General features: G+C 40.9%; 1 protein-coding gene across 4 annotated transcripts in view; it reads right to left on the reverse strand.

Moving 5' to 3' along the window:
• PTPRE (protein tyrosine phosphatase receptor type E) overlaps nt 1-27,511 on the reverse strand; it is a 125,514-nt gene extending 98,003 nt beyond the window's left edge. For 2 of the 4 annotated variants that reach the window (XM_045022542.1, XM_045022540.1), the window contains exon 1: nt 27,018-27,073. In XM_045022542.1, coding sequence (XP_044878477.1) covers nt 27,018-27,022 — 5 coding nt within the window. In that variant the 5' untranslated portion in view covers nt 27,023-27,073. Of the gene's footprint in view, nt 1-5,510; nt 5,530-27,017; nt 27,074-27,417 lie in introns of those variants that run through there. The other 2 variants (XM_045022543.1, XM_045022544.1) reach the window with 2 other exon arrangements.
• Nucleotides 27,512-27,929: the final 418 nt, after the last annotated feature.

Consider the following 27,929-nt stretch of genomic DNA (forward strand, 5'->3'; position numbering starts at 1 on the left):
ACTTAAAAAAGAACAACCCACACACAACTTCTCCCCTCCCCACAAACAGCAAAACATATATTTACACAGGGAGATACGGCCCTATGGTGTATCTCTGCAACACGTCCTAAAGTTATTATGACAATAGTGAGGAATACTGCAAAACAACCACCCTGGAAGCCACATCATAATGATAATCACTAATGTCACAGAATTACAGAAAATACTATACAGTAGTGACTAAAATTTCAGTAATCGGCAATGGAAAAATTCTAACAACTCTGTAATCGTTATAATTAATAACATGACATTAACCAACATAAAGTCTTTGGTTTCAGTGTAAGATTCATCTAAAGTAATCTCTTTGAGGATGCTTGACTGTATAATAAGGTACTATATAACTTTCACAGTAACTGCCTTACTCTGGGCTGTCTTGTATGCTATTCAGGGGTCAACCTTACTTACCCTCCCTATTTCACTATACTCAAGAGTGATTAAAATGTGACAGTGGTCTGTTGGAAATTGTGGTGGTCCACAAACCAAATGGAGACAAGAATTAATGCTGTTAAACTGAAAAAAAATCTGGACTGATGTGAATACTTTAATAATTATTTATTTCAGTTTAAACTGCTATTTAAAACATTCTTAGAATCCCAGACTATAAAACTTTTGAGGAAGTAGTATAATTTATATAAATTAATGTACAAAGCAGAAATTTAGCCTAGTACTCTCCATATGCAGCCACACTTTAACCTGGACCATGACAAAGACAAGTTATTCACCTCTGTGCTGAATGACCACTGTTGCAGTTCTCATGGCACCTAGAGACAAGCAATATTTACAACAATCCCATAAGCAGATAAATTCAGTATTCATGGCCGATTAGGAACAGCAGCTGATTCCCATTATCCCAGGAGTTTTTGTCATACTTTTCCTCTGACACTGCATTTGCAATGTGTTGCAATCAGCAATATTAGCAATGTTACTCAGCTGAGAAGAGGAATCAAAAGAGAAAAACATTTTGTTCCACTGAACTTTGAAGAAGACTTCAAGTGTAGCAACATTTTCATCAACTCGGGAAATACAAGTTGTCCATATACTTGTTCAGAAGAGGGCACTATATCTACAGTCTAGGACAAAGGTCTCAAATCACACACAAGCATACCAATATGCTCCAATATCATGTACACAGTATTATGCTACATAGGCTCATTTTTATGAGTAATGCCTATTAAAAATTATGCAGTGATTCTCTGAAGTGTTTAACTTCCAATGAAAGAGGTATAAAGAATTTTAGGTAAAGCCAATTAATTCAGTATTGTGGCTTGTTACTTATTTAAATCAAAACACCATTCTGTTTTTTTTATTATGTGTTCAGTTTTGACACCTGTTTGTATTACTGCTTAGGATTTGCCAAAATAAATTGTAATTTCAAGATCGCCTTTCAGCAGCTCAGTGTGTCCACTGATATTATCTAACCTAAGATACCCAGATATCACTTCTCAGAATAGACTGAAAGATCTGTTTCTTTGCAACCTGCATGCTGCAATGTAAGTAGTCTGTTAGGGTAGGTCCATACTTACCGCGCGGGTCGACGCGGAGAGTTCGACTTCTCGGAGTTTGAACTATCGCGTCTAATCAAGACGCGATAGTTCGAACTCCCCACGCGCTCCGGTCGACTCCGGAACTCCACCACCGCGAACGGCGGTGGCGGAGTCGACCCTGGAGCCGCGGAGTTCGACCCTGCGGCGTCTGGACAGGTAAGTCAGTCGAACTAAGGTAGTTCGCGTAGCTGAAGTCGCGTAGCTGAAGTCGCGTACCTTAGTTCGACACCCCCCCCCCCGGAGTGTAGACCAGGCCTTACATACTATCTCTGCCAGCTCATACACTCTCCCCATGCAAAGGCAAAGGAGGGCCAAAATGTAGAAAACTGTGTGGCCCTGAAGCTGCTGGTTTCCTCTGCATTCCATGCCCTTCAGTGGGAATGATTTAGTAGCTCAGGGAAAAGACAGGTGGCAGGGCTCTCCTTTCTCCTGACATCCAGGGGAAAGTTTCACAGAGAACAACAGGGTTTATTAAGAGTTATTGCTGCCCTGACATCCCTGGTAGGACATAGTCAGCATTAACAACTCCCTTGGGAATTTTCCAGTGGATTTTCAGGGGGATGATACCACTGTCTTCATTCTAAACTCATGCAGAAGAGCATCCGGAGGTTATAGGAAGGGAGGCAGGACAATGAGTGGGATCAATTCCACTTCCTCTTGACAGATTTTTTGGGGTGTTTGATTCAGTTTTCTGTTCTTTCATTCCCTTCCATTGCTAAAATCAGGGAGTGGGATCCAACCTCCTCAAACCTTCGCTAATCATTAGAGGCCCCACCTAGCATCACTGGGGGGGGGGAGGAGAGGAATCAATCTAAGTTACGCAACTTCAGCTACGTGAATAATGTAGCTGAAGTCGACGTACTTAGACCTACTCACCACGGTGTCGTCACTGCGGTCAGTCGACTGCTGCTGCTCCCCCGTCGATTCTGCCTGCGCCTCTTGCGGCGGCGGAGTACAGGAGTTGACGGGAGAGCACTCAGGGATCGATTTATCGTGTCTAGACTAGACACAATAAATCAACCCCCGCTGGATCAATCGCTGCCCACCAATCTGGTAGGTAGGATAGACATACCCTAGGGATCAACAGCAAAAACTCCAACTTCAGAGGAAAGACACACTGATTGTTATAATCATTACAAGTTCCTCTCTCCCAGTTATCACAAATTAGGTGCCAAAATTCTTAAACAACCAGCAGCGATATGAAATCTGCAAAGTTAAACTCCATCAAAACAACAATGAAGTGCTGCAGAAGAGTTCCTATATTGACAAGAAAAACATGCAACTGTGGTTACTAAAGAATGTTTTAATTAATGATTAATTCTTAGTTAGACAGAAGGATGGAAAAAATAACAGATGCTGCAAAAACAATCAATGCATTTCCACTATCTTATACAGAATTAAGGGAAAGATAAAACATGCATTGAATAATCCAAGTTTATGCTTTTACAGTGTCAACATATAAAAAATAATTACTAAACTTAGAAAAAACTCAATCAGCAAAAATACATTTTCTTCGTCTTGGGAATGAGAGTTTAAGAAGGATAAATACAGTGAGATAACATGAGGCATAGAGGAAAGAAAAGGCTCAATCAGAAAGAAATCAGAACATGAGAAACATGGCAAATAAGCAAATAACAAAAATATATTTTTAAACCAAAGAATGTGAATGACTCCTTGATTAGAGCTATTGTATAAATGTGAATGCTAAAAAAATCTTTCCTTAGTCCTTGTATCCATTCCTAAAGGTTCTTGAGAACTTAATGGATTTGGTTGGAACAATAATTTTAAAAATAATAAAGCTATAAGTGTATGACAAAGCAGATAAAAAGGGGGTCATTAAGCATCATCTTACATTTTCTTTTCTCTCCTTCTACACGCTTGCTCATACCTCGTCTATAAATTCTTTGACTATGAGTATACTAAACATAGTGAGGATACATGCTTACTTTTTTGTGCCAATTTATCCTACAGTTTCAATACACTAACAGGTTCATCATGAATACTGCTCTATTCTCTCACGGTCCATTCTTAGATTAGATAACTAATCACACAACGGCCTTTTACAAGATGGATAACCATTACATTCACATGCTGCTTTCCTATGAGGACTCTGAATTAGATTTTGTCTTGTTTTGATCTGAAGGAGTAAGCAGCTGGTAGCACTGCTCTATATTATTTTGAAATATTCTATTGACATTTGGCTTTCAGAAATTGGATTAACTAGGTCTAATTGGATGTCTACTTAAACTGAATCCTTTGATACCATCATACAATATATTCATCATGGTGAACATATTGCTGTTGATCATATGAAGATTTACATCCAGACTACATGAGGGCAAAACTTACATTGACTCAACTTGCCACACTTGCATCTTAGGCCATGGCTACACTTGCAAATTTGCAGCGCTGCAGCAGGGTGTGAAAACACACCCTCTCCAGCGCTGCAAACTGCGGCGCTGCAAAGCGCCAGTGTGGTCAAAGCCCCAGCGCTGGGAGCGCGGCTCCCAGTGCTGTATGTTATTCCCCACAGGGAGATGGAGTACGGACAGCGCTGGGAGAACTCTCTCCCAGCGCTGGCGCTTTGACTACACTTAGCGCTTCAAGTGCAAGTGTAGCCATAGCCTTAATTTACCACTTCATATTGTCCTTTCTTGCTATGGAGATGAGTACTAGGATGAGGAGGACTTGCTGGAAGAAACAAGCAGTAATTACCCGATAAGGATATATATTAAGCCCATTGTTCTACACAGAAAATTCCTGCATTTAGTGCAATGAATACCCCAATGGAATTTGGTATTTATTTTGGATGTCGTCCACTTCATAAAAAAAAAAATACATAAAAATAAAAATTAGGCTACATTACATTTATCATTACACATGGCCTACCCGAAATATAAATTTCAGCAGGTTAGCACTATAATGCAACATGATGCTAAAGTTAAAAACTCTACACATACAATAGGAGACATTAGCTTGGAAGAAGAACTTTCTGCAGTTCCTCAACTTGAAATGAAGTCAGGGATAAAGGTGGAGTCAGTAGGTAAACTGCTGGAGCTTCCATGAGTGAATGGGATGAATTCTACAGTTGATAAACTTCTCTTTTACTTTACATGGTCAGTAAAGAAACCTTCTATCAATTGGAGCTTCAGCTGATCTGTTTTAGCACTTACAATGACTTCTCTTGAATACCTTTGAAAAGCAATTGACATTGGACACTGATAAAGGTGTTGGCAGGTTTTCAAAACATTTGATGAGAATAAGGAACAGCAAGAGTGCTTACATAAAACATTGTATTTATAACTGCACATGCCATGCCAAAGACCAGTTTGTACCCACTCTCCTGAGCATGATAGAAGGTAAAATTTCACTCTGTTAATCTTGGAGATTTCCGTTTCATAAAAGAAACCAAGAAATGGGGGGAAATAATTGCACAGATTGTAGCAGACTTGGGAGGGCTGCAACTGAATTGTAACAGACTTACTGTGAACTCAATGCTGTCTTAAAAGACACTTTTCATGGTAGGCTGGTGTACAAAGTGAGGCAATACAGAAATAGTGTGTATCTGAGCATGGTTTCACATGCCAGAAGCTGTGGAAATTACTGCAAGGAAATCCCAAGCGCTGAATTTATTTACAAAAAGTGCACAAGACAGCAGAATTTTCAAGATAAACCAAAGGTATTCAGGAATATTGCTCATGTGGCACGCTTGCTCAGTGAGAAGCAATGTATTGGTATAAAGGCCTGAAATGCTTTTTATTTATTTATTTGGAAACACAAAGATGAAGTCACCTGCAGGCAGAAGAACATGCCTGTAAGAGACTGGCACTGGCAAATGAGAAAAACAAGTAATGAAGGTATAGCAAGAAAAAAGGCTTTCCATTTCCTAAACTCAGAGCAAGACGACTAAAGAGAGAAGACACCTACCCTCATTATGTAATGGCTTTCCCATAGATCCAGGGGAAGGTGAGCTCCACTTTAAAGGACCTCCAGTTTGGCTGGAAGCAGATATAGGAAATGCATTAATGGTTGTATCAGGATGCAATACATTATAGTCTTTATAGAGCACATCAGGGTACACTCAGTCTTTTCCTGAACGTTGCAGAGTTGTTCTGTGGACATCCATAGGGTTCCTAGGGACTATGCTGGGGATTTGGGTGGTGTAGATTTAACGCCATGGAAAAAACAACATTCCCACTTTTTGTGCTGAAAAATGATTAGCCATCTCAACTGGGTCAGTGTCTTAAAAAGATTTAAAGTTTGCCAGCAATTGCCAGGAAAGCCACAGTTGAAAAGATCTAACTGGTGTGTTACTGAAACATACTTCTGTTTTCGATGAAGAACTGCATTGCAGGAAAAAAATCACTGTGGAGCCAATCGTTACACAGTGTAGCCAACCAAAATCATGCAAGTGAAGCATAGCACGCAAAATCTTGATACAACCTAACAGAGGGTTAGTGTTAGAATTCACAAAGAGATGTGAAGTTTTTCAGAGCTCTGCTGAGTATTTGGCTCATGTGATTGTTCGCAATTGTCTTCACCTGGCACCAGCAAGCATCAAAGTGGATACTTCAGTTCCAAAAAACATGAGTCAGTTACATTATTTTCAAGGATTACTCATCAGGCTACAGAACTGAATGGTCTTTGTGATCAGACAGATGAAGTATAAATATTGGGCTTGGGCACAGGCATGTTAAAGAGTTTTTTAAAAAGGCTAAGAATTCTTTGATAGCTGTTCTCATGCTGATCCTGATTTGGTATTTCAGTGGGCATGTGATGTGTCCCATAGGAAGGAAAAGACATAACTCACATTATACTGACAGAGGAGGAAAATCCAGTTGGCAAAGGGATACTAGACAAAGCAAAAATAAAAAATGAATAAATTGGATGGGAAGCAGTGGACATGAATATCTGACCTCCTGACAGATCAATCATCCACATCACCTTTGATGGAAACTGGGTGAAATCCTAGTCTTACTGAAGTTGTTAGGAATTTGGCCATTGATTTCCATGTTATAGAAAACTTCAACCTGTATCTGGTTTCCAGAAGAATATAAAAGTGAGATTCTATTTTTAACTGCCCTAGGATGGAGAGGTCACATTATATGGCAACACAGAGACTCGTATAGATTAGTTTTGCCATTCAAGCATGGAAAGAATTTTCTAGCTAATATTTTTCTAGTTCGGTGAAGACTCGCCTGTGAAGGCTTCACAAGTAAGAAAATAGGCAGATTAAATAGCTTTTCAATCTGGTACTGAATGTGAAAACAGCAGGAAAATGAGATTTTATGTAGTATTATTCCAGATGACTATAGCCATTGATTTCATAGAGCTGGCTGAAAATAATCCCAACACAAACAGCTCCCCACCCTGCACCCTTGCAGTATGTCAATGCATACTGGTAAACTTTCAGTGCACAGCAGCAAGGTCCACCTGACAGTTAGTGCACAGCACACTGGAGCACTGCAGATCTACACCCCAACTTGCCAGACTGTAGGTGTTTGTGTAGACATGGCCTGAATGTTTATTTGTCACACACTGGCTTAGTGCATGTGATCATTATCCACCACAGAGACTGGCCCCAGATACTATGACAGATTACTACTAGTGAGCAGCCGAAGCTGATGATCGTGGAGTATATGTAACCCACACACCTCCTAGGTAGGGTGTTCTGTCCCATGTACTGGCACTCAGACCACTTAGAGAGAGAGATTAATGAGCGCTCTACAGCCTTAGCCAACAGCCATATGGCTTTTAGCTCATGCAGTATAGACTCATGCATTTAGTAGAGGCTCATGCATTTAGCTCCAGAGGTCCCAGGTTCAATCCTGCCCACTGACGACCAGGGTCTGTCAGCGTTACATATACATGACCATGGCTCAGCAAATATTACAGGGTCCTAGCTTTATTACTCATAACTTTTAAGATAACAGATACTGATTTCATTTCCCACTGGGCAGTACAAAGTAAGAGAGTATGATATAATTATTTATAAAATAGCATGGTTTTGGAAGGCCACATCACTAATGCCAACACCGATTTTGGCTCCTACACCGGCACCTGTTCCAGATGGAGACCCAATCCTGGGTGCCTCTACTCAGGTCCGTTCGAAGTTCCCCATGGCCGGGAACAGCAAACCGTGGCCACTGGGAGCTGCAGAGGGACGTGCAAATGTAAACAAATAGTCTGGCGAACCACCAGCAAATTAGCCTGATGGGCTGCAGGTTGCCCACCACTGGTCTAGATGAATTTACTATAAGGTGGGTGCACAACTAGTTGGGAAAGCATATTCAGAAAGTAGTTATCAATAGTTCACAATCAAGCTGGAAGGGCATATCAAATGGCGTACCACAGGGATCTCTCCTGAGTCTGTGCATACCACCAAGCTTAGAGGGATTGCAAGTACTTTGGAGGACAAGATTACAATTCAAAATGTTCTTGACAAACTGGAGAAACTGTCTGAAATAAAGAGGGTGACATTCAATAAGGACAAATGCAAAGCACTACTTAGGAAAGAATGATCAATTGCACAAATACAAAATGGGAAATGACTGCCTAGGAAGGAGTACTGCAGAAAAGGATCTGGGGTTGTGGTGGGTCACAAATTAAATATAAATCAACAAGGTAATACAGTTGCAAAAAAAGTGACCATCAGTCAGGGATGTATTAGCAGGATTGTAGTAAGCAAGACATGAGAAGTAATTCTTCCACTCTTCTCAGCACTGATAAGGCCCCAACTGGAGTACTGTGTCCAATTCTGGGTGCCACACAAGGAAAGATTGAAAAAAATGGATTTGTTTAATCTGCAGAAAAGGAGGCTGAGGGAAGGATATGATAACAGTCTTCAAGTACATAAACGGTTGTTATACAGAGGAGGGTGATAAATTGTTCTCCTGAACCACTGATGACAGAAGAAGTAGGAATGGGCTTAAATTGCAGCAAGGGAGATTTAGGTTATACATTAGGAAAAACTTCATTGATGTAAGGGTAGTTAAGCAAAGGAACAAATTACATAAGGAGGTTGTTGAATCTGTTTTTGGAGGTTCTTAAGAACAGGTTAGACTAACACCTATCAGGGATGGTTCTAGATAATACTTAGTCCTGCCTTAGTGCAGGAGACTGGATTAGATGACCTGGTGAGGTCCCTTCCAGTGTTACACTTCTATGATTATATGTAAAGGAAAAATGCCAAAAGTTACTTTGTGGCCTGAGCTAGATTATATCATTGAAGAGAAAACAAAAGCTTGTCCTTGGCATCAGAGTGCAAGAAATATGCCAGAACATACTCCTATACTTGTGGTCACATCTTGGCAATCCAAGGCAGCACATCCATGACAATATTGTTTGTCCTTTAAGAGGACATATTTCTTGGTAGTCACTGATTCTTACTCACTGGCCAGAGTTTTATGTGATTACTTCTATCTACTATATGAAGTGCTAAATGGTTATGTTCTGCTGTAACAGCTAGTGATTCACAGGTGAATAGTGTATCTTAATAGTCCACCTTAAAAATTGTTGTATGAAAGTAGCCGTCAAATCTGTAATTTCTGCAGAAAAACAATAAACAAGGTATTGTTGCTCATCTGCAGCTGTTGCGGTTTTGTCTACATTTAAGTTCCAAACTGACCATCTGTAACATATCTGCTTTCCTACTTACAATTACCACATCAGTGGAGAGGAAAAGTCAAGAAATACCATCACTCTATGTGATGTTATCTGATAAAATATGACCATGCAGATCATTGTTGCTACCACTGTTATATAATTGCAACAAATCTTGTACAAAGTATGTCAAGTAAGGTTTCCATGGAAAGGTTATGATTTGCTGAATATGATTATGCATTTGCATGCATGTATCATTTTTGTATTTGAAGTTATGAGCATTGGGTCTATACCTATATTTCAAATATGTTTGCTCCTGGGGTAACGCCCACAAGGCATTTACCGTGCACATCCGGGAGAGACTATTCAAGTTAAGTGGCTCATCAAGGAGCACTTAACTCACAGTGGACCACAGGAGAGGAGGACTTTCCTGCTATGACTAAGCAAAATCATGCATGGACATATGACTGCCCACATGACCCATCTTGCTACCTGTAATTTTCCACAGTGAGAACAATGGGTTTCCCTTCACTTGAGAGAAGTTATAAAAGGTGCTGAAAACATCTCCATTTTGCTTCTTTCCTGCTCAAATCTCTGGACTATGAACTTGTACTAACGGGAGCATTCTAACCAAAGGACTGAGGACCTCCCAATGGTTTGGAAGCAACCAGAGACTTAACAAGCCAACAGTTTATTCCATCACTGCTATAAGCGTAATCCAGGAAATCTGCCATTATTGTATGTATTTGATTCCTTTAACCAATTTTAACTCTCACCTTTCTTTCTTTCTTTTTATAAATAACCTTCAGATTTTAGATACTAAAGGATTGGTAACAGCATGATTATTGGTTAAGATCTGAGTTACATATTGACCTGGGTAATGTGGCTGGTCCTTTGGGATCAGAAGAATCTTTTTGTTTGATTAAATTGGTTTTAAATAACCACTCACCTTTAAGTTTAGTGTCTGGGTGTTGAACTCAGGACTGGGATGCCCAAGAAAACTGCTTTTCTGACTTCTTGTTAGCGAGTGTGGTGAAACAGAAGTTTATTTTTGTTGCTGGTTTGGTATATCTTATGGGAGAATAACCACCAGTTTTGGAGGGAGTCTGCCCTATTTCTCAGCAGTTTGTCTTGAATTTGGTATTTTCAGTTGTAACCCGCAAAGGCACGGTGATACACTATAACAAATTTCACCTTAAAAGTGCATAGTATAATTATTAACAGAGCAATAAACAGTTTATCTACTTGCAAACTCTGTCACCTGTGCTCTTCCTATATAAGTGATCCCCCAAATTACAAGTGACAATTCAACAGTAATGAGTAATGACACCAAAATTCTATTACTAAATGAAATGACTATAACTCTATCAGACTAGTGATAAAATTAATCTCAATTATACATTTTTAATAGGTACCTCTCAGACAATTTTCACAAACACTTTTTAAAAAGCCCTGTTTTTAAATGTTGATAACTTATTAAGATATCAAAATCCCACTTTGGATGCACAAATTAACAGTGCATAAAACAGACATTTTTGTTCTCAGGTGTGTAAGTGGATGCGTGCCCAAAACACGGGATGTAAGTTCCCAGTTTGAATCCCAAGACTGAAAACCAGGTCCACACTGTATACTGCCCTCTAGTGAAGGCTTCTTGGTCAAATCTATCCTAACAAGATTCATCTCTAAATACACATGTGGAAACTATGTCTTCTGATAAATGGCATGAAGAAGGAGTAAAAAAGTTTGTCTCAAAGGTAATGAAAGTAAAGTGACCCAAAACCAGGGCTATCGGTAAGATAATTAAGCAAACAGACTCTGCTGTGCATTGTACTTAGTTCAAAGGAAGAAGTTAGACAAGATTTCTTTGCTACATAAACTATGAATTGAACCAAATGTTAGATAACAGACACATTTGTGATGATTGTGTGTTCAGAATGTCTTTACCTTCTGCATTTTAAAAAGCTATTACAAAAGTATGGTAGAGTGTAACATATCAAAAATAGTGTCTAGCTAAACCTCCTTGGGGAAGGAATAAAATTTTATTGCATGCATTTTGACCTTTACCATTTGGCAATAAAGCCTGTGAAACAACTGTGCTTCATTAATTCTGTTGCCGGTAAAGGAAGTAAGGAGACACAAAATTTCAAAACCTAATAATGTAACACTTCATTGAGGTTTCAACATCCATTGTGAATTTTCTGGTGTCACTAAGTCTACTTCAGGGGAAAAAGGCAGAGGAAGCAAGCAACAGAAAGAAGCAAAATCTAAAGTAATGATTAACTCTGCTACCTAACATTTTCAGCATTAAAATGTTCAAAAATCATGAGTCAGGCCTCCAAAATCACAAGACCAGTTTAAAAATGAGCATTTTTAAAAAAATCATTTTTTATTTCTTCTTTAATTTCTGTTCTGTGACCCTTTGGGGACTACACTTGAATTATATTTTCCAGTTTTTCTCTGAAGCTATGTGGGCTAGAAACTTTCATTTAAAAAAGAAAAAAGAAAAGAAAAGAGGCTTTAAGACAGACAAAAATATTAGGTAGGCACCATGACTTAACTGGCTAAAGCACCTGTCTAGTAAACAGGAGATCCTGGGTTCTACTCCCAGTGGTGCCTTGTTGTATGGCTCTTATTTGGGGGGAGGGAATAGCTCAGTGATTTGAGCATTGGCCTGTTAAACCCAGAATTGTGAGTTCAATCCCTCAGGGGGCCATTTGGAGAACTGGCATAAAAATCTGTCTGGAGATTGGTCCTGCTTTGAGCAGGGGGTTGGACTAGATGACCTCCTGAGGGCCCTTCCATCCCTAATATTCTATGATTACAACATTTGTGATAAACATCACAAGAGTTCAGAAAACTCCATTTTTAAATGAAAGAGGCAAAATAATGTTAAAAATGTCAGGCAGACAGCCTCTTGCCCTGTCAAACTCAACACAATTTACAGAGCCAACAATGTAGAGGTGTTAGCAAAGAAATGAGAAAACGTGTGTCTGTGTGTGCACGCACATTACAAAGTGGGTGAAAAAAACCATGTGCCGTATGGATGTGAGAATTTTGCCAGGTCTTTGCCTTGCCAGTTGAAGGATCCCCAGGACATTTTATGAAGAGCAGTCAAATTAAGTGCCAACCACACGCACTAAGCTCAATTCAAACACTGTCAGCATACAACTGTGAGTGGGCAAGACATCGGAAATGTGAGTAAACTGCTGCACCGCATGTGTAGTGCCAATAAACCAGGTAAGGAAAAGGGGCATTCCTTTATATATTAAAAGAAAATGTAAAGAGAGTTCTACGTTCAATAACAGTCTTCACTCAACAGTCATCTTTATGAGGCAAAAATCTCCAAAATCTAATAAAAACAATTAGGATATTGGGTTTTTTCACAAGTAGTAGGATTTCTCAGATGAAAAAAATGCAGTGATGTAGAATTAAGCTTTTGGTGAGTTCAGTATATGCTGAAAGAACATTTTTCTCATTTCTTTCTTCTAGGTGTCATAAAAAAGAAAAAAAATGTCTGTTGAAAGAAACTAAAATTTATTACCCTGAGCTATTCAGAAGGACATTAATTTCTTCTTCAAGGAGCTTCATTTTACAACCCAACCCATTACAGAGATGTCAGACCTACTGTCGACTGATCCTCAAATTTAGCACTGTCCAAGTGACTTGCGTTGCAATGATTAGCTATGCATTTACTCAGCATAAGCAACCAGCAAACAAGCAACACTCTTTCAAGAGACCTCTTCATTTAAGAACTGTACCACAAATAAAAAGAAGTCAAGAGCTCAATTTGCTGCATGTGCATTCTTTGGAAGTCAATTGGAAATATTCTGGGGGCTGAATAGTTTAATTCAGTCACAAAAGCATACATCGGTTTTAAAAAGACAGTGTGTACAACTGTCATTTTTTTCACATATAAACAAACAGTCTTGTTTTAAAAGTCCTCAGCAATACAGTAGGATAGGTTTAAAAAGGGATACATTGAAACAAAGGAAAAATCCATATTTAATGTAACTGTTCACTGAATTGCACCTAGCAGAAATGATTAGAACATAAGAACATAAGAAAGGCCATACCGGGTCAGACCAAAGGTCCATCTAGCCCAGTATCTGTCTACCGACAGTGGCCAATGCCAGGTGCCCCAGAGAGAGTGAACCTAACAGGCAATGATCAAGTGATCTCTCTCCTGCCATCCATCTCCATCCTCTGACGAACAGAGGCTAGGGACACCATTCCTTACCCATCCTGGCTAATAGCCATTTATGGACTTAGCCACCATGAATTTATCCAGTCCCCTTTTAAACATTGTTATAGTCCTAGCCTTCACAACCTCCTCAGGTAAGGAGTTCCACAAGTTGACTGTGCGCTGCGTGAAGAAGAACTTCCTTTTATTTGTTTTAAACCTGCTGCCTATTAATTTCATTTGGTGACCCCTAGTTCTTATATTATGTGAATAAGTAAATAACTTTTCCTTATCCACTTTCTCAACATCACTCATGATTTTATATACCTCTATCATGTCCCCCCTTAGTCTTCTCTTTTCCAAACTGAAGAGTCCTAGCCTCTTTAATCTTTCCTCATATGGGACCTTCTCTAAACCCCTAATCATTTTAGTTGCTCTTTTCTGAACCTTTTCTAGTGCTAGAATATCTTTTTTGAGGTGAGGAGACCACATCTGTACACAGTATTCGAGATGTGGGCGTACCATGGATTTATATAAGGGCAATAATATATTCTCAGTCTTATTCTCTATCCCCTTTTTAATGATTCCTAACATCCTGTTTGCTTTTTTGACCGCCTCTGCACACTGCGTGGACATCTTCAGAGAACTATCCACGATAACTCCAAGATCTTTTTCCTGACTCGTTGTAGCTAAATTAGCCCCCATCATGTTGTATGTATAGTTGGGGTTATTTTTTCCAATGTGCATTACTTTACATTTATCCACATTAAATTTCATTTGCCATTTTGTTGCCCAATCACTTAGTTTTGTGAGATCTTTTTGAAGTTCTTCACAATCTGCTTTGGTCTTAACTATCTTGAGCAGTTTAGTATCATCTGCAAACTTTGCCACCTCACTGTTTACCCCTTTCTCCAGATCATTTATGAATAAATTGAATAGGATTGGTCCTAGGACTGACCCTTGGGGAACACCACTAGTTACCCCTCTCCATTCTGAGAATTTACCATTAATTCCTACCCTTTGTTCCCTGTCCTTTAACCAGTTCTCAATCCATGAAAGGACCTTTCCTTTTATCCCATGACAGCTTAATTTACGTAAGAGCCTTTGGTGAGGGACCTTGTCAAAGGCTTTCTGGAAATCTAAGTACACTATGTCCACCGGATCCCCCTTGTCCACATGTTTGTTGACCCCTTCAAAGAACTCTAATAGATTAGTAAGACACGATTTCCCTTTACAGAAACCATGTTGACTATTGCTCAAGAGTTTATGTTTTTCTATGTGTCTGACAATTTTATTCTTTACTATTGTTTCAACTAATTTGCCCGGTACCGACGTTAGACTTACCGGTCTGTAATTGCCGGGATCACCCCTAGAGCCCTTTTTAAATATTGGCGTTACATTAGCTAACTTCCAGTCATTGGGTACCGAAGCCGATTTAAAGGACAGGTTACAAACCTTAGTTAATAGTTCCGCAACTTCACATTTGAGTTCTTTCAGAACTCTTGGGTGAATGCCATCTGGTCCCGGTGACTTGTTAATGTTGAGTTTATCAATTAATTCCAAAACCTCCTCTACTGATACTTCAATCTGTGACAGTTCCTCAGATTTGTCACCTACAAACGCCAGCTCAGGTTTGGGAATCTCCCTAACATCCTCAGCCGTGAAGACTGAGGCAAAGAATCCATTTAGTTTCTCCGCAATGACTTTATCATCTTTAAGCGCTCCTTTTGTATTTTCATCATCAAGGGGCCCCACTGGTTGTTTAGCAGGCTTCCTGCTTCTGATGTACTTAAAAAACATTTTGTTATTACCTTTGGAGTTTTTGGCTAGCCGTTCTTCAAACTCCTCTTTGGCTTTTCTTATTACACTCTTGCACTTAAGTTGGCAGCGTTTGTGCTCCTTTCTATTTGCCTCACTAGGATTTGACTTCCACTTTTTAAAGGAAGTCTTTTTATCTTTCACTGCTTCTTTTACATGGTGGTTAAGCCACGGTGGCTCTTTTTTAGTTCTTTTACAGTTTTTCTTAATTTGGGGTATACATTGAAGTTGGGCCTCTATTATGGTGTCTTTAAAAAGGGCCCACGCAACTTGCAGGGATTTCACTTTAGTCAATGTACCTTTCAACTTTTGTCTAACTAACCCCCTCATTTTTGTATAGTTCCCCCTTTTGAAATTAAAGGCCACAGTGGTAGGCAGTTGGGATGTTCTTCCCACCACAGGGATGTTGAATGCTATTGTATTATGGTCACTATTTCCAAGCGGTCCTGCTATAGTTACCTCTTGGACCAGCTCCTGCGCTCCACTCAGGATTAAATCTAGAGTCGCCTCGCCCCTTGTGGGTTCCCGTACCAGCTGCTCCATGAAGCAGTCATTTAAAGTATCGAGAAATTTTATCTCTGCATTTCGTCCTGAAGTGAAATGTTCCCAGTCAATATGGGGATAATTGAAATCCCCCACTATTATTGGGTTCTTAATTTTGATAGCCTCTCTAATTTCCCTTAGCATTTCATCATCACTATTACTGTCCTGGTCAGGTGGTCGATAATAGATCCCTAATGTTATATTTTTACTAGAGCATGAAATTTCTATCCATAGAGACTCTATGGAACCTGTGGATTCGCTTAAGATTTTTACTTCATTTGAATCTACACTTTCTTTAACATATAGTGCCACTCCTCCCCCTGCACGGCCTGTTCTGTCCTTCCGATATATTTTGTACCCCGGAATGATTGTGTCCCATTGATTGCTCTCAGTCCACCAGGTTTCTGTGATGCCTATTATATCAATATCCTCCTTTATCACAAGGCACTCTAGTTCACCCATCTTATTATTTAGACTTCTGGCATTTGTGTACAAGCACTTTAAAAACTTGTCCCTGTTTATTAGCCTGCCTTTTTCTGATGTGCCAGATTCTTTTTTATGTGACTGTTCATCATCTGATCCGGCCCTTACATTATATTTCTCATTCCTCTGCTCCTGACTATAACCTGGAGATTCTCTATCATCAGACTCTCCCCTAAGAGAAGTCTGTGTCCGATCCACACGCTTCTCTGCAGCAGTCGGCTTTCCCCCATCACCTAGTTTAAAAACTGCTCTACAACCTTTTTAATGTTTAGCGCCAGCAGTCTGGTTCCACTTTGGTTTAGGTGGAGCCCATCTCTCCTGTATAGGCTCCTCCCATCCCAGAAGTTTCCCCAGTTCCTAATGAACGTGAACCCCTCCTCTCTACACCATCGTCTCATCCACGCATTGAGACTCTGAAGCTCTGCCTGCCTACCTGGCCCTGCGCGTGGAACTGGGAGCATTTCTGAAAATGCCACCATAGAGGTCCTGGATTTCAGTCTCTTCCCTAGCAGCCTAAATTTGGCTTCCAGGACATCTCTCCTACCCTTCCCTATGTCATTGGTACCTACATGTACCACGACCACCGGCTCCTCCCCAGCACTACACATAAGTCTATCTAGATGCCTCGAGAGATCCGCAACCTTCGCACCAGGCAGGCAAGTCACCATACGGTTCTCCCGGTCATCACAGACCCAGCTATCTACATTTCTAATAATCGAATCTCCCATAACTAACACCTGCCTTTTCCTAGAAACTGGAGTTCCCTCCCCCGGAGAGGCAACCTCAGTGCGAGAGGCAACCCCAGCACCATCTGGAAGGAGGGTCCCAACTACGGGAAGGTTTCCCTCTGCTCCCATTGCCTGCTCTACTTCCCTGGGCCCTTCTTCCTCCTCAACAACACAGGTGCTGTCTAAGCGGAGGTGGGACAATTCTACAGTGTCCCGGAAAGCCTCATCAACATACCTCTCTGCCTCTCTCAGCTCCTCCAGTTCTGCCACCCTGGCCTCCAAAGTCTGTACATGGTCTCTGAGGGCCAGGAGCTCCTTGCACCGACTGCACACATACGCAACCCGCCCACAGGGCAGGTAATCATACATGCTACACTCAGTGCAATAAACTGGATAGCCCCCACTCTGCTGCTGGGCTTCTGCCTGCATTGTCTCCTAGTTAGTGAAAGGCTGGTTTACAGAAAGTAGTTTGCTTGATGTATGTAGCAACCTATGTAATAAAACGAGCTTCTGAAGGGTAGAAACAATATCAGATTAATTTTCACAAATTAGAGATAATCATTTTATATGTGAGGGATGAGTGAAGCAAAGCACCAAACTAAACTAATGAAAGGTGTTTTTTATTTGAGACCAGTCAAAGCTTAATGGGGTGTCTTTAAGGTGCCACCGGACTCCTTGTTGTTTTTGTGGATACAGACTAACACGGCTACCCCTGATACCTAATAATCCAGTTACCCTTTCCTTCACTGGAGGTTAGTCAAATGCTTAGCCTCACTTCTCTTTCTTTGCAAGGGGGCTAATGATGTAGGCAGAGTAATGCTTACTCTTCACAAATTAGGTAAATGCTACCCAGTTGGGGACTAATGGTTCCAGATTTGCCAGTGGCTACTTCTTGAGGTTATCATTTTCAGATATCAGTCATGGTACATGCGTTCAAGGATGGTGTACAGTACAGTAATAGGGCTATTTTTGAAATATGCACACTGTAGGCATCAACTTGTTAGAGGGCTTTCCCTTCATCCTCCCACCCTCCCACTGCCAAAAACAATGAGGAGTCCTTGTGGCACCTTAGAGACTAACAAAGACCAAACCATGCCTCACCCGCATTTCTGTAATTCAACAAAAAACAGCATTGTTCCTGGGTTTCTTTTGATTGTACCCTGCTACTTTTAAAGATGATTTGGGCAAATAACAGAGTTGGAAAAAAATTAGATTGAGTCAAACAAAATTTTGAAAAATCAGAATGTTTTGTTTTGATTTTGGACATTTTTAAATGTTTTTAAATTTAAAGAAATTTTGAAACAAAGTCATTTCAAACTAAAAAAATTAAAATGTTTTGTTTTAAAAAATTTTTCTAAACAATTTGACAAAATCAACATGAATTCACGAAACATTATGGTTTTCCCCAAATTTACATTTTTCACTGAAAAAAGTTTTGTTCAAAAAAGTTTACCCAGTTCTACTTTTAAGGCCACCGCAGCTCTCATTTTGGAGCAATGAAATAGGGATTTAAAAAAATCTATCTATCTATCTATATATATATCTATATCTCCACGCAGTGAAGACCAAACCATGCATTAACAAGTTCATGTCACCAGCATGATATCCTGACTCAGTACATTTTGCTGTGTAGATGGGACTAACAACTCTAAAGCTATTTCCTTTTCCATGCCCATTTAAACCTGGGACTCTCTGCTAGGACTCCCAGTATGGGTGCTATTTGCAGCTGTATCTTAGCTGAAGTATGCCTCTGAACTGAAGGAGTGAGATAAACAATTAGTGTTATGTGAGCCCTTGTCTACACTGTGGGGGGAGATCGATCTAAGTTACACAACTTCAGCTAGGTGAATAACATAGCTGAAGTTGACACACTTAGATCTACTTACCGCAGGGTCCACACTACGGTATGTCGACAGGAGACGCTCTCCCATCAACTCCCCTTGTGTTCTCGTTCAGGTGGAGTACAGGTATTGACGAGAGAGAGATCGGCAGTTGATTTAGCGGGTCTTCACTAGACCCGCTAAATCAACACCGATGCACCAATCACAGCACGTCAATCCCCCACTAAGTGTAGGTAAGCTCTAAGTCAACCCAAACAACCATAAAATGATGACTACTGTAGGTACTGCTGACCTTAGGGCTTAGGCAGAATCAAACTAGTCAACAGAAGTGAAAGACTTCATATTCTATTACCAGTCTCATGAGCTAATCAGACACTTTTAAATAAGTATTCTTGGAAAGGTTAACAAATAGACTTTTTTCATGTAAGTTTCAACAAGAGAACATTACTTCCTCTTCAAGCTTCTACTAGTGCCTTTGGCACACATTTTAAGGGCTTCAGCTTTTGGATTGTACAATGAGATGAAAATCTGTTTGAAGGCAGTGAGGGAAAAAGAGCTTCATCATAAGCTTTTTGGCAGAACAGATATTTAAATTGCCTTAGCACAGCACTACTAACATCAAGGAGCTTCAGAATTTCATTTTTATCACACAACCTATATATTTGGAAATTCTAATTTACAGCCTGATTCCTCGGGGAATTTTTAAAGGTTGCGTGACAGGCACCTAGAGGAGAGGAAATTATATACAGATAATGAATTAAAACTTTAAGATGAAAGAAAAAGTTATAAATTATCACCTTCAACACTTACTGAACCAAGAACAAGTCACAGTAGTCTGTAATAGCAACCAGTTACAACTCCTATCCCCATTGTTAGTGATGGAAAATGAGCATCAGTGGGATTGCATAACCATGGACAAAGAAAGAATATAGCTAGCTCAGTATAAATGTTCCTCTGAAACTGAGGAAGTTGTTAGTAACTGCACCTGTATTCCCCCTCCGTGGTCCACTAAGGACACTCACTTAAGGTCCCTGGCTCCCAGGTGTCATGTCTTTTGGGTAGAGATCCATGTCTCTCTCCTGCCAGACCAGGAGTTTTCAGGCTGCACAGCTCCCTGATTTACTCTGTGATATTCCCAGCAAGCCAGACTGCCTAAATGGACCAGCATCTGCACTTGGATTCCTCTCTAGAGGCTATGAACACAGTAATTGCCCACAGTTGCAAGTTACCTCACAGCTCCTTCCAACCGAGCACATTTATTTTTAAGATGAAAACATTACAGAGAAAATGTATTAAAAACGAGAAAAGAACCTACACACACGCGAAAAAGCTTACCAGAGGTTATCTCAACTACAACCTCAGGCTCTGGTAGGTGTCAGTCCTTCCAACCCTTCCACAAGGATCCTCTCTCTCACCCCCACCCTCTGCCCCCTCGACAAAAAGTCCTGACCATTTGTTGGTTCAGAAAAAAGGCCCCGAGTCAGTTTAGACTCAGACTATTTGTCCAGAAGTCCTTCCTTTGTCTACCGGTCTCTGGATACTCCAGTTTGAACTAGTATATATGAGCCTCTGTGGGGGTGAGGTGGAGGAGTTACAGCCTGGCTGAGTTGCCTTAATGACCACACAGTTTTTAGTTCCTGAAGGAGCTTTGGTAGCCTTCTCCCATCAAGCAGAACACAATCATACACAAAACCATTCATTTAAAACAATGGACCCCAAAGACACCGCAATGGGTTGCAATATCTGTCACATTTTACATACAGTCCTGGCCCACAATAATACATAAACTTAATACAATAAGGTCTTCCAAGGAAATTGCAGGACATTGCCATATCTGCTAGCTGAGTATAAATGTCACCAATAACTGGTTAGTTTACCCCTTAGGGAAACAATATGCAATTTGTGATCCCACATGCACCTCTTGTGGAATTTCACACAGTTGATCAGGATTCATCTCACTCTACCTGATGTCAAGCCCAGCAAGCAGAGCGTCAAGAAGAGAAGCATAGCCCTGACTGCCCTAATACATCAGACAGCAGAGTGTTAGTATCCACATTGAGCAAACGGACCAGTGTCATCGGGATCCTTTCTTCATAGCAGTAAGTACGGCAGAGAGACTGTATTGAACCGTGTTACATGGAGAAACAAAAACTTGTTAGTATTTTTGCACAACATTTCCCATTTTTATGCTGACTTTATTATTCTGATGTCTATGAAAGTAAAATGCCACTTTTGATTTAAAAATAAATATCAGCAGTGCAATACATTTTTGACCAGGACAGGAAAAATAGCCTTTTTAAAGAGTGTGTGGATTTCCTGGAGGAGTTGAAGGACAGCTATAGGTGAAGTTTACTTCAGTGTTTGCCTTATTGAATGGTGGCAATCCTACTGCCACATATGTACCACGGGCCCAGGAAGAGGGAGAACCTAGTCAATCACCCACTTAATCATCTTCCTAGTTTATCAAGTGACCTTTGAAAACTGCATGTGAACAGTGTGGAGCCAATGTGACTTAAGCTAATGAGAAAAAGGTGCTTTTATTCCTGAATAGGAGCGTCCACACGGGGGATTATACCAAAATTATTATTCTGGAAAGCTTGTTTCTCTCACCAGCAGAAGCTGGTTCAATAAACGATATTACCTCACTCCCTTCAGGGGTGAAAGTAACTTAAAGGACATACTGGTATGCTGGAGACCTGAGTGGGGATGTGGCCTCAATTGGAAGAGGCAGGGCATTTCAAGATTTAAAGGCCCTGGGGCTCCGGCTGTGAGCTCCAGGACCTTTAAATCACCCCGGTGCTTCTAGCTGCAGAGGCGGCTGGGAGTCCTGGGGCTCAGAGGCAAATTAAAGGGGCCGAGCGGAGCTCTGGGCCCTTTAAATCGCCACCAGAGCCCTGCCGCCCCGGGGTAGCAGCAGCTGAACTTCCGCGGTGATTTAAAAGGCCCACTGCTCCCTGCATTGGCAGGAGCACTGGGCCCTTTAAATCCCCGCACGAGCCCAGCTGCAGGAGCCCCGGGAATCCGACAGCGATTTAAAGGGCCAGAGGCTCCTGCTGCTGCAGGGAGCCCTGGGCCCTTTAAAGCGCCGCTGGAACTCCAGCAGCCGGGCTTGGGTGACACTTTAAAGGGCCCGGGGCTCCGCGCAGGGGCTGGAGCTCCGGGCCCTTTAAATCACCGCCCGAGCCTGGCTACCGGAACTCCAGCGGTGATTTAAAGGGCCTGAGGCTCCCCGCAGCAGCTGGAGCCCTGGGCCCTTTAAATCATCGCGGGAGAAGCAGGTCCAGTCCGGCACGGCGCTCTTGCCAGTACGCCGTATCAGACAGTAGTGGCTTGCTTTCACGTCTGCCTCCCTTGTCTCTCTATTCTGATAAACTTCCAAGTGTAGATAAATACTAAATTACCTTCCTTTAGGGTTTTAACTGGATACATTTAAAATTTTCACATTTTAAGTTAAATTGCTTTTCTTAAGCAATTAGCTTTATTATTAATGGATCATCTTTCATTTTTGTTGTCTCTATTGTTACAATGTCCATTTATTAAGAAAAATGCATCCCCTACAGAAACAGCCCACTAATACCGGTAATATGCTGGATTTACCATCTGACAAAATCTGCTAAAAGCTGATTCTGGCTATGCAATTTTCACTCGTGTATATGCTATTATTATTGCTTGAAGAGCAAAAATATAAAACATTAAATCAAACCCTTGTTTCTTTCTTTGCTATTTAATAATTATTGGGTAAAGTCCGAATGAGTCAGTACTGAAAATAATTTATAGGAGATCACTAAAGAAGACTATGTCTATGAAAGTATGAAAGAGCATGTTTCACACAGTATCTTACCTGAACTCTTTTGTGTAACAAGTGCTAGGCCTTATTTTATGTCTACAATGACCGTCACTAAATCCAACTTTTATAAAGAAGTATGATAGGATATTTTAAATGTACAGCACCTTATAGTGTTTGACAAAGTAATCGCATGCCACTCTACCATTCTGGACCCCAACCCTGCAATCATTTTCACACAGGTAGACCCTTGGTGCCAGGTGGAACCCCACTGCCTTTAAATGAGTCTCCACGCAGGTGCAGGGGTCTGCTGATGAGGATCTAACTTCAAATTAGGGCCTAAACAAAACTAATATTCATACTGCATCAGTGTACTGAAGTCTTCAAAGCTGTGACATCTCCCAAATCCTGAACTTTTCTGCCCTAATTTCTCTAACCAATCAAGCTTCAGGAACTTCTAATTCCATTGATTTATTGGTAAACTACAGAAAGCATCTTAGAACTAATTTGCTGAAGCAGATCATTTCCTAAAGACTGTAAACATGCTTGGCCTGCATCCAGTGCACTCTGAGTGATGTATAATTCCTACAGTAGTTGCATTTAATACTGTTTTTATTCTGACCTTACAGCTTTTCCCATTCCTGCTTTAGATCTGAATTGCTGTGACAGACTATTCTAACTTCACCACCACTCTGTCTGTAACAAGGAAAAATTTCACAATGAGAGTCTGATTATCTACTTTTTTTTTCTTAAAGGAACAATTGACCAAAATCAAAATTTTTAATGATTTTGAGTGGCATTAACCCACTAACTGTAAATGCAGAATTTAAAGTCTGAAGGTTAAGTAGCTGAAATCTTAAGAAGCAGCTCATCATAACTGCAATGTTTCATCATTAAGCCCATTTGTATTTTTACTAAATTTTAAAGCCATTACACTCCAACATGAAGTTTTCTACATCACCTCTATGCAATTCATACAATAGCCACTCTAAAGCTATAAGCCCTTTGCTTTTTGCGTAATTATGCTTCCTTACCTTGTCAGATTTCATCAAAATACCATTTTTTCTTCTTAGTCTTGCTCTTGAGTGTAGAGTCTAGCTTATTTCCTTGGTGTAATGGCTGAGTGATAAAAATTCTCTCTCTCCATAGTTTGGATTCTGAGTATTGTGGATCAGCATTTTAATATGATATTTTTGAAGGGCTACCCAAATTCCACCTTTTTAGATATTCTTTTATTCCATGACAAGAACCCAGTTTCAAATTATAAAAAAAAATTGCAATTATTTCCCATGTCTAATAGTTTTGATTTCAGAGTCTAAATCAGGCATGCAAGAACATGCATCCGTTTAAAAACTGAAATGGCCTACATGCAGGGGAGGGAGGGGGGGGGGAAGAATTGTGAAACACCAAATTAGCACAGAATCTCTTAAAACAAATCTGTACTCCTTTTCTCTCTTTAGTACGGCCAATACCTAAATTTCAGTATCATAGTGAGTTATCAGCCATTGTAATAGAATACTTAGGGAAAAAAATACGCATTGTAATATGCTGTATCACTGAGATCTGCAAACAAACATATAATCACACTTTAAATTTTTTGTGTGAATTTGGTAAAATCCCATAACTCATTTTTGAGCACACAGAGCCCCCCTGAGTGAGTTAAGCAACATAATTTCAAATGAAAGCAAGTAAAAGCATTGGTTTTCTTTTTTAGCGTGGAATATTAAGTAAGATCTTCAAATCTTTTTTATACTTTCTGCCTTCTTATCATATGACTGTCACCTGTACTTACAAGAGCTGAATAAAATCCTAAATGTGAGCATGCTAATAAATAATACTTTGACCTTAATTTCTACCTTCCATCCGAAAATTTTAAAAAGCTATAGAAACAATGAATTCTAGATTTAACAAAACTGTGAACCAGAAAAACACGTTTTCCCCCATTTTATAAGTGAGTAGATTCAGTAACAACGGGATTGTGACTTGTCCAAAGTCACAAGGAAATCTATGACTCAGTCAGTAATATAACTCAGTGGCTCTCAATCTTTCCAGACTACTGTACCCCCCTTCAGGAGTCTGATCTGTCTTGCGTACCCCCAAGTTTCACCTCACTTAAAAACCACTTGCTTACAAATCAGACATAAAAATAAAAAATTGTCACAGTACACTATTACTGAAAAATTGCTTACTTTCTCATTTTTACCATATAATTATAAAATAAATCAAATAGAATATATATATTGTACTTAAATTTCAGTGAATAATATAGAGAGCAGTATAAACAAGTCAAATTAAATTTGAGTTTGTGCTAATTTCACCACTGCATTTTATGTAGCCTGTTGTAAAACTAGGCAAATATCTAGATGAGCTGATGTACCCCTTGGAAGACATCTGTATACCCCCAAGGGTACTTGTACCCCTGGTTGAGAACTGGTGATGCATCTAATGGTTTATCACTCTGTTTTATGCCTTCACAACAGACCATGTTGTAATGCTGCAGACCTGTCATACTCAATGTTGTGAAAACACATTGAGTCAAAATGTACACAACTGGCTCCATCCTACTTAACTCATAAGAGTTATGTCTAGACACACTTATCCAAGAACAGAGTTTGACCCGTTTTATTCTGAGTTGCAATTAATATATTTGGAAATACATTATGGTGATGATGGAACGAAAAATGTGTACAACTCTAAATGTGTTAGGTCTTGATTAGCTATTGACTGACACATGCTAGAGATACAATTTTTACATTCTGGTTTCACATCTAGTCATATACCGGGTTATTTTAATGAAGCTTTAAGTACACATTATCCTATACTCTTTAATCTAATTTTAGGTAAAGACCCCAACCCTGAGGAGCCTTAGGAGAGTCATCAGCGACCCCCACAGTGAGCCAACGAGGCCTGTCAGACTCAAATAGTCAAAGTAAAGTCTTCAGACAGCTAACTAGTCTATTGAACTTCAGAGACAGTCAGGAATGGTCCCCAAGGACTGGCCATCTAAGGCTAAGAGCTGGTGAAGTGTGTTCAGTGTGCATATAAGCTTGTGGGAATTGAGGGGGCATCCCAAACCTTACTGGAGATTCTCTGCTTCTGCAGACTTCAGGAAAAGGAGAATGGCTCCATCGTCTCCTCTTCCCTAAGCCCCCTTCACATCTACAACATGGAGGGAGAAGGGGGAAAGGGAGAGACAAAGAAATTTGTATTGGAGAAAAGTCAGCTTCTATTACATAAAGACAAAAGAAAAGAGGAACTAATGTTAGATAACAGTAAATATTCTTCAATGTGCCTTTTAAAAAATGCTGTCTCCTGAAAACTTTTTTTTTAAATCGGGCTTGATAAACACAACAGTTTCAAATTAATTTAGTTTTAGTAAAGCTAACTCAGCAGTAGAGGCTAGTACAAATACAGGTGTCTTCAGAACTGTATTCTATTAAGTATACCTCTCCTCCTTACACTAGCTAGTTTGCAACACTGACCGCACCGCGCCTAAAGTGGGGTGGATATGTTGTCCAGGCTTGCCGGAGGAAGGCAGCAGTGCTTTAAGATGGTAGGGGGGAACAAGGTCAGAAACTGCTGCAAGAAGTTGGTGTTGGTCATCTTTGCAGCACTGACTCATCCCCCGTGAATGTAAGGGCGGAAAGCTTTAAAAGTGCAAGCTCTGGCATTGGACACCTCTTTCTCCACACAGCAAGCAAGGCAGCACCCACTCTCCATCCCCCTGAGGTGTGATTATCAGGTCGGGTTTGAACCTGCTGTGGGCATTGCACTAGTCAATCCTTTTAGGGAGGCAGGGAAGGTATTTTTACCTCACCACAATACTGGCTTTGGTGGAGTGGGGTTTTTTCCATCTTCCCCACAGTGGGTGTCAGGAAAGACCTATTATGGTAAGCACAAAAGGTGTGGTAGGCTATATGTCGCAACTTATTTGGTAAGTGTGGGGGCAGATGTCCAGTGCATAGGGAAGGCATCCAGTGACCAGATAAATGGCCTGGTAAAGACTTAAAAAGGAGGTGCTGGTTAAAGGAACAGAACAGGGGTGGGCTGGTTCAGGGCTCCTATGATTGGTATGGCAGGGAGCCAACCCCCCTTTCTTATAGCCCACCTTAACCCTCCTATAAGGGGGGTGGATGGTAAGGCCCCAGCAACAGATGTGCTAGAGGGACCTGGATGGAAAAAGAGGGGGAGTGGTGGAAGCCCCCCAGGTAATTATGGGATAAACATGGAGTTGCCTGCACTGTACACTTAGATGTAGTCTCAGACATCTAATAATAAAGTTGCAGCCTAATTAAATCCATATCAAGTGTCTCCTGTCCTTCTTTTGGTATAGCTGGACAACGGCTATAAAACAGCTAAACAAAGACATGTCTCTGTTCATAATGGAGCAAGGAGATCACGAAAGAGCTCTTTTGTCACCTATTCTATGTCCTATATATGAATAGAGAAACTCACATCATAATGGTTCATTTTTCCTGCAGCTGAACTATATTGAACAAAATCTGATGTTCCTGAAGAATTAGAATTGATTTATTTCTAGCCAACAGAAGCAGTTATTTTTACTGTCTTTTTTTATTTAAATGAGTTCTTAAACTTCCACTCCCCTTCTATCCCTCCCCCACAGCCCACTATTATTCAGATGGCTACACCCAAAGAATTCATCTTGTGAGATGGCAATAAAGATTTTGAATATGATCTGGGTTATGCACAGATCTTAAAATGGCCTGAGTGAAATGCCTTTGCAGATCTACCCAAACTAAAGACTGCCCTCTAAGAAGGGTTACCAGGTGTCGAGTTTTCAACCAGAACACCCAGTTGAAAAGGGACCCCGGCGGCTCCAGTCAGCACTACTGACCTGCTGTGCCACCAGCTTTTAACTGCCTGGACTAGCAGGCTCCCTGCCCAGCTCCGCGCAGCTCCCGGGAAGCGGCCGACATGTCCCTCCAGCTCAGGGCACCACAGCCAATGGGAGCTTCAGGGGGCAGCACCTGCAGCCAGGGGCAGCGTGCGGAGCCCCCGTGGCCACCACTCCACCTCAGAGCTAGACATGCCAGCCACTTCCCGGGAGCCGCCTGATGTAAGCACCACCTGGAGCCCACACCCCGAACCCCATCCCGTCTCCCAACCCCCATCCCAACCCTGAGTCCCCCCCTGCACTCCAAACCCCCCCAGCCCAGGGCCCGCTTCTATACCCCAAACCCCTCATCTCTGGCCCCACCCTAGAGCCCATACCCACAGCCAGAGCTCTCACCCCCCCCACTCCTGCCCCAGCCCTGAGCCCCCTCCCACACCCAAGCTCCCTCCCAGAGCCGCATCTTCGCTCCTCCCCCTCCCTCCCCGAAAGTCCTAAGCGACGCTAAACAGCTG

The sequence above is a fragment of the Mauremys mutica genome, chromosome 7 (assembly GCF_020497125.1).
Source record: "Mauremys mutica isolate MM-2020 ecotype Southern chromosome 7, ASM2049712v1, whole genome shotgun sequence".
NCBI classification, from domain to species: Eukaryota; Metazoa; Chordata; order Testudines; family Geoemydidae; genus Mauremys; species Mauremys mutica.